The sequence below is a fragment of the Manacus vitellinus genome, unplaced genomic scaffold, assembly GCF_001715985.3.
Source record: "Manacus vitellinus isolate BGI_N305 unplaced genomic scaffold, ASM171598v3 scaffold_38_pilon, whole genome shotgun sequence".
NCBI lineage: Eukaryota > Metazoa > Chordata > Aves > Passeriformes > Pipridae > Manacus > Manacus vitellinus.
The window spans coordinates 4,643,667-4,653,915 of NW_021940526.1; the positions used below are offsets into that span (position 1 = coordinate 4,643,667).

General features: G+C 46.9%; 1 protein-coding gene across 1 annotated transcript in view; it reads left to right on the forward strand.

Annotated features, from left to right (window-relative positions):
- The window catches only part of BCL11A (BAF chromatin remodeling complex subunit BCL11A), a 61,146-nt gene that overhangs the window by 49,453 nt on the left and 1,444 nt on the right, over window positions 1-10,249 (forward strand). Inside the window, exon 3 of the mRNA XM_029961639.1 lies at window positions 9,307-10,249. Coding sequence (XP_029817499.1) covers window positions 9,307-10,249 — 943 coding nt within the window. The remainder of the gene's footprint in view (window positions 1-9,306) is intronic.

Here is a 10,249-nt window from a genome sequence, read left to right on the forward strand (position 1 = left end):
CAGTAGAAAAGGAAACAATTCATCGTGTAGGTGTACGAGTGAATGAAATGATTTGGAAGCTCTTTGTAGCTGTATAATTACAACACTGCATTTAAAAAGGGAATTATTGATGTGATTGTCCCCAGCAGCTACTGGGTAAATGCATAATTGCAGACCTGTTTATCCAGGTACTGTTTGCTGGATAATCAGGGTAGGCTGGGAAAGGGGTTTGGTGCTCTTTTTGGGGTGATGCTTGGTCCTTGGAAGGTCACAGCTCAGGCAGACCTTCCAGAGGGGGACACACCTTGTGCCAGGTAGGTCCAGAGGAACTGATTTAGAAGGTGTCAATCCCAGGCCACTCCTGTTTGAGTCCATTCCTTTACAATCCCTGTGCCTGCGCTCAGGAGAGGCAGGCAGGGAAGGCTGCGCATCGAAGAATCATAGAATGGTTTGGGTTAAAGGGACCTAGACCAGGTTGCTCAGTGCCCATTCAGCCTGGGGCACTGAAGACTTCCAGGGATGGCATCTGGGATGTTGGTTACTTTGCTAAGGATGTTTTTAGAGCTATGAGGTTGTATCAGTGGGGAGTTCCTCCTACAGGGCTGACCACCATGTAGTTCATCCTTTAGGTCCCACACTGGCGTTGGTATTTAATGGAGCTGTTACTCATGTGATGCTATGGCCTGCATTGCCTCTATTTATCCATCCCTGTAAGCATTAGTGTATTGGGTACATACGTGTACTTGGTTAGGTTGTCTTTGCTTGAGGGGTTTCTTTTAGAACTTCATTCAGAGCTGAATTTCAAGCCCAGTGTTGTTTTCCCATGACAGGTTTCTTCTGCTCCTCGCTAATCGAGACGCGACAGATTTCCACCCCCCTCAAGTTTTAAAAAAGCACAAAATCAGTCTCAGCCTCATACCTTACTTGCCAAGTTGGAGCTCGAAGCAGGTTTTCTTGGTGGCCAAATCGTAATCGCCTTGAAAATGGTGACAGACGTTGAGGTCAGGCCGGTGTTCCTGGCAGCGCTGGCGTGCTCCGGTGGGACCCCAGCACCCTGTTTCTCCCCATCGTGGCTTTGGCAAACCATGTGTTTTGTTGCTTGTTGTTAAAGAAATATCTTTTTGGAAGGGGGGATTTAAGTGTATTGGGTTTGGTTCTTCTTAGAATGAGTAAATAGTCAGAATATGTTGAGGTTGCAAGCACAATGGTCATCCGTGAAATCTCCATTTCTTCTTCAGGAGAGGAACCAGTCTCCCTGATTCCATCCCTTCCCACCTGCTCTTTCCTCAGGCCCAAAAAAACTTCTGTTTTGTGGAAGTTTGAGCATTGCTGCAAAACCCAGTGAAAATGTGGCTTTGGGAGAAGATGGTGAATTCTTGCAATGCTTAACTCCAGTCTAAATTTTGGACTGGCAAAACAATGCCAACTGTGCTGTTGTTCTGCTGTTGCTGGGGCTTGGGATTCTTTTTGAAGTTTGGGTTCGTGGCATTAATGTTTTGTCCTGGTTCTTCCTTAAAAGAGGGTTTTTAAAATGAGGTATAATGGGAAAAAAATGGCATTACTGGTACTTGGTTTAGAAAGTATTTTCCCAGTTTTATTAATATGATTTCAAGAAGTTTGAATTTGCGGGCAAAAAATAATTTCAGGGATATCAATATTGATATATCAATTTCAACACTGAATATCCATTTCAGAAATATCATTTATCAATAAGTCATAAGTAAGGAAAATCTAGTAAAGATGGCAAGTGGGATGTTGAGGGTCCTGTAAAGCAAAATTTCTTCTGGATTTTTTGACATTTTCACAACTAATCTGGTTCCCAAGACTCTCCACCAGGCCTGTGCGTAAAGAAAGTGGATTCAGTTAGCAGAATCTTATTTTTTCAAAGACAGAACAGCAATGGTACTTCTTGTTTTACAAGCAGTACTGCATAACTTCCTTCAGAGTTTCGGGGATATTTTCCTTTTTCAGTGTTTCTGAATCTGGTTCATCTCATGATAAAGAAAAAAAGATTAGAGAGGAAGTACCTTCTTGTACATAAATGCAGCTACTGTTGTTACTTAATATTATTCTAATTATTATGACAACAGCAGTGACAATGCTGATGCTCACAGTGCCATAACAGCTACTTAAAACCAGTTAATGATGGGCCAGGTTAATTATAATCCTTTTGCAATCTGGAGGATCAGGAGGGAGAATTAGTGCAAGAAGGAAAACAAAAAATGTTTGGACAGTTACGGTTTCCCATCTACACTGGTGCTACCACTACCAGGAAAAGGTGAGTCATGCCAGAGCAGCTCTTTCTTACCAAGGGAGAAGTTGGGCTGCTGCAGGCATGGAGTGGACCCACTTATCTCCCAGCCCTGCGACGCTTCCTGTGTCCCAACTGTTTCACTTCTCTAGTTTTCAGTTGAAAGGAATTTCAACAGTGTGGATTTCCAAAAGAGAGAGAGGGGGGGGGAAAAAAAAAGAGAGATATTTGACAAGCCAGATGGAGAAGAACGGAATCAAGTACAAGTGGTAACAATTAACTCGATTTTTTTCTTCCCCCCTTTAAATACCATAACAACTCCAAATTCATCAGTCCAAAAAATCAAGCAGTCAGTTGACATTAAAGCTGAATAAAGAAGTTCCTGGGTTTGGCTCAGGCTGTTGCTCCCATAATTGTTTGGTGGCGAGCAGAAGAGAGGGAGGGGGATGCTTACTGCAGGTTGCAGGTGTTCGAGTCACTTTTGTCTTTGCATTTGATAGTGAAAGGTGTGTGTGTGCCCTGTAGGTACAGGTAGCCTGGTAAAGACTCCTTGGCTTTGCTTACAGGTGTGGGTTTTAAGAATGTGAAGGAGAACACAGGAGCTAAACCACCAAGGCTTGTGGTGCTGGACTGTAGAGGGGATGCTGCTGAGAGCAAGGGCTCGACCATCCAGGCAGCAAAGGCCAAATCTTGGTCTGCTCGGAGCTTTCTCTGGCACGGGGATTTCTCTGAGGGAGTAAATCTGCAGCTGTGAATGAAAATCTTTGTGAACACCATTGGCACGTCCGCAGTCGCTGCTTTCGCTGCCGGTTTGTTTGTGAAAACACTGGGAAAACTGGGGTGTCTCTGGCGCTGTGGGTTTGTGAGCAGCCCCTGAGATGCCCTGGGGTACAAGACAAGTTGTATCAGTCTCTCACTCCTTACCCTGGTGGTCCTTCCCCAGCAGTGTCCTGCACCCTGAGCTGCCTGTCTGGGGCAGGGGCACGGAGAGGATGTTGCTGTGTGTGGTATTTCAGCGCTGCTCTTCTGTGAAGCCGCTGGTGTGTCCGTCGAGCAGCTTTCCTGGATCCAGCCCTGACTTTTGAGAAACGAAGGAAGCTCTTCCAAAGCACATTGGCACACGCATGCAGATTATTCCATTACTCACTTGGCAATGCCTGAACTTGCATGCCTAGCTCCAGAAATCTTTTTTTTTTAATTTTTTTTTTCCCCTCCCAGCAGTGGCATCTAGCTGACAGCTTCTCCTCCCAGCTGGTCTTCTCCCCAGCATCTTGTCTGGCTTTGCTGCTGGTGGCTCTGGACATGGCTTTGGGCCTTGCTCAGAGCCAGCTATAATGTGCCTGGAGGTGTTGGCTTGCTTCGACTCGGACTTTGAGCACGCCGGGTGTATCTGTGAGCACAGTCCAGAACCACCAGCTTTTCCTTAATATAAAAAAAGCCCTTTAATAGTGAAAGCAGCCATCTCTTCATATTTTACCGAGTAATTGTGCCAACTGCCCTTAAAGGCACTCAAATGCCTATATCCATCCCGCTCATTTGTTAACATTTTGCGGATCAGAAGCTAAATCTGTCACTTGTGTGTCACTGGTTAAGTCACTTCTTTTCAGGGCATGGCAGGCAAGAGCTGTTCTGCTGCATTTTTTTTAAGGCAGGAGCCAGTAACTCGAGAAGCACTTAAAAAATTCGTGCCATAGTGAAATGCTGTGCCTTGTCACTAGTCTTTTGCTGACTGGGATGTACAGAAGGAATAAATACGTAATGGTGGGTGAGGCTTCACTAGGTGAGACCAGTCAGGTGTCATCTTAACCCCAGGTTTGCGTTTGGTACGTGGTATCCTTGTGTAATTCTCCAGAAGGGGTAATTTCCCAAATAGGAAGAAAATGAGCAGTAAAATTGACTGGGAGGAAAAATGTACACGCAAAAAAAGCGAATGGTAATTGGAAGCTATTTGTAAAGAGTTGATGAGCTGTCCAGGAAGGAGAGGACAACTTTGGCCCAAATCCAAAACCCACTTCACTCGCTTCAGTGGCGAGATGAGAACAGCAATTAGATATTAAAAAAATCAATATATGACAATTAAAAAAATGGAAAATGGATAACAATCAATCGCAGTGAGAAGCCATGACGGCTAGAGAGCTGGTCAGGGGAGCTGAAGATGCCCAGGAAAACTCGTGCCTGGCACCAATGGGGAGAAGGGGAGAGAAGGCTCCTCGGGATTCTGGAGAAAAGAGAAGTGATAGATGGAAGAAACAGTAAAGTAGAAATTTTTGTTAAAAACTTCTACTGTAGACCTGGAAAGGAGCCTTGCTTTGTTTCTGTGTCATGGGAGGATGGTAATGTTTTTTCTAGCTCATTAGTAGCCAAGGAGGATTTTATACAAGGTACAGTGGAGAGAAATACTTTTAAACAAAAAGGCCCTAACAGCTTGCACCCAAGAAACTCTGAAGAGTTGACATGTGAGATGCTAGTTTTTCAAAAAGCTTATGGACTGGGAAAATGATGTCAAGAGCTGGTCAGGGTAACGTGGGAGAGTTGGCAACACTTTGCTTATCTGTTCTGGGCAAAATAATTGAAGAGCCAACATAAGATTCAATTGATAAAGAATTAAGGGATAGAAATATAATTCATGCCACTCAACTTAGATTTATGGAATATAGATCTTGTTAAATAAAGCTGATTTCATTCTTGTAGGTGACAACTTTGGTTGATAAATGTAGATGAAATAGACTCTGCATGGTGTTGGACACGGCGCCTTGTGATATTGTGCATGGGAGGACTGAGCACTGGGTGGTACTGCTGGCACAGGCGATTCAGAGCTGGCCAACAGATTTGGGAATGTGGGGGCTTAGCTGGAGAGGTCAGCAGGGACCACAGTGGTGGTTAGTGCTTCATTGGTGATCTGGAAATTAATATGCAATTGCGGCTGATTCGCTTTGTGGGTGAAGCAGAGTTGGGTGGACGGGTGAAGAGCAAGAGGGGTGGGTTTATGGGGTGGCCTGGGCAGACTGTCAAGAAGAGTGTGTGGAGAACACACTGGGTAGAGCCTGCTGTGCTCCTTGGCTAGAAGAGCAGAATCGGGGCCATGCTCACACAGCTGGAGTACGGTACTCTAGAAGGCAGCAGCTCTGTGGGAGGCTTAGAGGAAAATCAGCTCTTTCCCAGCATGGTGCCAGTGTGAGAAGGGCTAGGCTGGTCCTTGAGTAGTGGAGGAGGCTAGAGGGGGTGGAAAAATAACTAAATTTTGAAGTGTGGCTTGATTTTTGGTTGCACAAGTACCCTTGCTGTGCATGAGGGGGGCCCACTGTGCACCAAGAGCTTTTCAGTGTATCAACCATATTAAAAAAAAAAAATCAAAAAAAGAACAGGTAGATGTTGGAGCCAGAGAAATTCAGGTGAATACCAGTACCCATCTGTAAGTGTGGTTAGCTGTGGGAACTGACAAGCAAGCAGGGGTGGGAAGCAGGGGGTGTTTTTCACATCTTCTGAGCTGGTTTGAGTAGTTTTCACTGGGATTTTGTGCTTTGCCCTACAGATGGTTTGTGATGCTGAGGAGGTCGTGCTTTACTGAAAGGCACCGTGTTGGTCACAGGGTGACAGAGGAAAGGTGGAGAGTGAGGGCTGGTGGGCCCTTCCAGCCTGGAATTCCTCGATGTGAAGCAGGCGAGGATGTGAGCTCCAGCCCTGCTGCTGGTGGCCAAAGAGGGTGGTTCAGCAGTGACCAGCTTTGCATCTGGATATGGGGGATTCCTGGTAGCCTGGAAATCGGCTGAAGCCCTGATGGCATCACAATGGATAACAACACAATCCATCACGTTGTCCCGGTGGACGATGAAGCACCAGGAGCCCTGTGGGACGTTCTCCAGCTCTGTCCTTGGCCAGCAGCAGCTGCTGCATCTCCCTGCTGTGACACCCGCCTTGCTTGCCTGTGTGTGGTCTTGCCCAGATGTGTTGGCTGGGAAGCCTTTGCGGACACAGGGGCTGGCCCATAGCTGGGAGACATCAGTGGATACACAGCCTTTGGGTCCTGCAATCCCATCTGACTCTTGAGGGGACCCAAACGCTGTACTAAAATAAAAAAACGTGGTGGTGGGATGGGAGGAAGGGAAGGCACATCCCTTCCAAAACCAGGGATCGCCGTGGCGATGGTAAGGACCCGTCTCATCGCTGACGGGCAACGCGTGGATTAGTGCCATCATTCCTGCAGCTTGGCAAGGCTGCAGCAGACTGGAACGTATCTCTAGGTGGTGATATGGTCAGTCAATAGCCTTCATAATTAATCAGGCACTAATAGACAAATTAGAAATCACGTCTCTTCAAAGCAGGAGGTGGAGACAAATGGCCGGTGGATTTTAACTGTTTCGCTCCTTTATTTTATTGCCTGGTTTTACGTTGCTCCCTTGAAAATGGTGCTTTGTTTAGGGGAGTTTTGTACATAAACATGATTTTAAATTTAAATTATTGTCTTAATTACCAAACACGGATGGTGAATTGAAAACTTGTTTTTCAGGCAAGCACATGAAGAATAATCTTACATTTTACACTCCACTAAATCAATGTAGCCCTAATTTTGCCACGCAGGAAATCAATTCCAGTCTTTATAACAGTCGAAGATGTTATGAACAAAGTAATTTCGCAAATTATGGCAAGTAACACATTTATTGATGACTGTAGTTTAGGAATTTAGAATTTGTGAGCGCTGTAATATAATAAGGCCTTACTGGCAGGAGCTGAGTGAAATACAGATTATACGGTGAAACTGTAATGCATCATTTGCTATTAGTGGACTGGTAATAATTACCAGTTTCAAAGCAGCTTTTTCCATGTAATCTTTAGTCTCAGTCGTAACAGCCCTTCTCATTGACATTATGATTACACGAGCTGCCCTTATGATCTGGAATATCTAGTTGATGGGAATACTAAAATGTGGTAGTGAAAGCTTGATGTTGTATCCTCATTATAAGATAAAATGCTGTTTTCTCTGACCTGATCTATAAGGTAGAGAGGCGAGGTAGCGTTACGTTGTTAGCTCCTACTGCGGTGTTAAAAACTTACACTTCATTATGGTGAAGCAAGATGAAATTTTCCTGTTTAAGATTTCGTTTTGGTTTTTTTTTTTCCCTGAGCTCACAAATGAGCACAGGAATGTGAAAGCCCAATTGAATTTCCCTCTTAATTTCAGCAGATTTAAGTATTTATCTGAGCTCGCACGCCTGGCACGTGCTAAACACCACAGTGCATTTTATTCTGGCTTCAGGATGAAACGTTAAAACGTTATTCCAAGGGCTTTTAAAGTGATTAAAGTGTTAAACACCTGCTGTAGACGATTGAGTCTCTTCGCTCGCCTGATTCAGCCTCTCAGGCCAAACGTAGAAAAGCGGCAGAGCCGGGAGGCAGGGAGGAAAGCTGGGATGGAGCAGTACAGCCAGCTCTGGATCTCATAGGATCCACGGGATGGTTTGGGTTGGAAGGGGTAAGATATCTAGTTAAAGATATCTAAAGGTATCTGGTTCCATCTCGTACCCCCAGATCGTCACTCAGCTCACCTGAGGAAGAAAATGCGCACACGAAGCTTTTCTTCCCTTCCTCCCAAGTGAGATAGGAAACATGACAGGTGCAGATAAAGCGAGGAAATGCGGACATTTTCTTTCCAAATCTGCCTGATTTGGCTTTTTAATTTTCCTCTTCTTCATATTAAACAAATAGGAGAAACCTAATGGGGGCAACTCTCAGTGCAGCCTGTTTACCCTAACAGCCTTGTTTAGCCTAAGGAGCAGATTCCTTTGAATGTGAGTCTTAGGTCAGTGCAGGAGTATGTGGTGAAGGCTGGTATCACCCTGAGCGCTGATGCCCATAGAGGGCTCCTGGTTTATTCCTCAGCAAACCTCAACACCGTGTTAATTTTTTACAATATCCCTAAACAGCAGCTCTGTGAGAACTGCTGGACAAGGCTGGAAATGAATTTTTATCCTTCCCTTAGCTCCGGTTTCGGTTTACCAGCATTTAGCAAAGAGCATCCGTGTGGGGGTGGAAGTGAATTATTTTCAAAATCCCAGTAATCAATAAAAGCACCCTCACCTTCGCCATATCTCACACCACTCTTTCCTCGCGGGCAGCCCTCAAAAAGTTATTCATCCCCCTTTGTTTTGCCGTATATTAGAAGGGGCTGCTTTCTGCTGTCATTATTAGCCGGCTTTTTGTTTAGTTATTTATTAGTTGGTTGCTCTTTTATAATGTCCGTGTTATCTCCAAAAATAAATTATCATGAAATAGAGTTAGCTTGCTACTTGCCAAAGTGGCATTTACCATCCCCAGCTTCTTTTCAGCGCGAGAGAAATAATGCGGCTCCGTCAGGGCGCTCGGCCAGGCCTCCTGGCCACCCTCCAGCTCTTTCCCTGGCGGAGCTGCCGCTCCCGCTGCCTTCCCCTTTCCCTGTCCCATGCTCCCTTTTTTTTTTTTTTTCCTTCCCTTTTCTTTTTTTTTTTTTTTTTTTAATTTGCCCCAGAGTGGAATCTGTGCTAAGGAGCAGAAGTTGATGCCTAATTTTTGTACACATTGTTAGTCTCAAAATAAGGAGGAGACTAATAATAACGTGTTGATGCCCAGCTTGCTGGTGGTTGTGATGCTTTGGGTTGCTGCTTTGAACTGATCGGTGTGAGTTCTTTTCAGAGGGGGATTTATTTATTTTATACTCACTTATCTATTTATTTACCCCCCCCCTCCAAATACGTGCAGCCTCTTGTAGCAGAAGGTCTGCTGAGTTGGAGCTGGCACTGATTGACTTTAATACCTCCTTTTTTTTTCACAGCTTGTTTTGTGCTGTGGTTACCTGCCACTGTTCAGTTTTGAACCGGGAGCTGGGGATGGTTGGGAGGAGGTGGATATGCTTTGGGTGGGTTTGGACCTTCGTGTTGTGCCCCTTGTTTCTTCCCATCCCTGTCCCCTGCATCTGAGCTGAGATGTCCCTTCCCCAGCTCCCATCTGAGTGTCCCAGAGGAGAAGAGCTTAGGCAGGGAGTTGAGCTCTCGCCCGCCGGAGGACGGCCGGAGATTGACGCTGCTTGTTGTGTTATTTTGCAGGTAAAGACGAGCCCAGCAGCTACACGTGTACGACTTGTAAACAGCCTTTCAACAGCGCCTGGTTCCTCTTGCAGCACGCACAGAACACGCACGGCTTACGGATCTACCTAGAAAGCGAGCACGGCAGCCCCCTGACGCCACGGGTTGGTATCCCAACAGGACTAGGTGCAGAGTGCCCTTCCCAGCCACCTCTCCACGGGATTCACATTGCAGACAATAACCCTTTTAACCTGCTCAGAATACCCGGCTCGGTCTCGAGGGAGGCGTCGGGGCTGGGAGAAGGGCGTTTCCCACCCACGCCGCCCCTCTTTAGCCCTCCCCCGAGGCACCATTTGGATCCGCATCGCATTGAGCGCCTGGGTGCGGAAGAAATGGCTCTGGCCACCCATCACCCTAGTGCCTTTGACAGGGTGCTGCGACTGAACCCCATGGCGATGGAGCCCCCCGCTATGGATTTCTCCCGGAGGCTGCGGGAGCTGGCCGGCAACACCTCCAGCCCACCCTTGTCCCCGAGCCGGCCCAGCCCTATGCAAAGGTTGCTGCAGCCCTTCCAGCCCGGCAGCAAGCCCCCGTTCCTGGCCACGCCGCCCCTTCCTCCTCTGCAGTCCGCTCCTCCTCCTTCCCAGCCCCCCATGAAGTCCAAGTCCTGCGAGTTCTGCGGGAAGACCTTCAAGTTTCAGAGCAACCTGGTGGTCCACCGCCGGAGCCACACCGGGGAGAAGCCCTACAAGTGCAACCTCTGCGACCACGCCTGCACGCAGGCCAGCAAGCTGAAGCGCCACATGAAGACCCACATGCACAAGTCCTCCCCCATGACAGTGAAGTCGGACGATGGGCTCTCCACCGCCAGCTCCCCTGAGCCGGGCACCAGCGACCTGGTGGGCAGCGCCAGCAGCGCCCTCAAGTCCGTGGTGGCCAAGTTCAAGAGCGAGAACGACCCCAA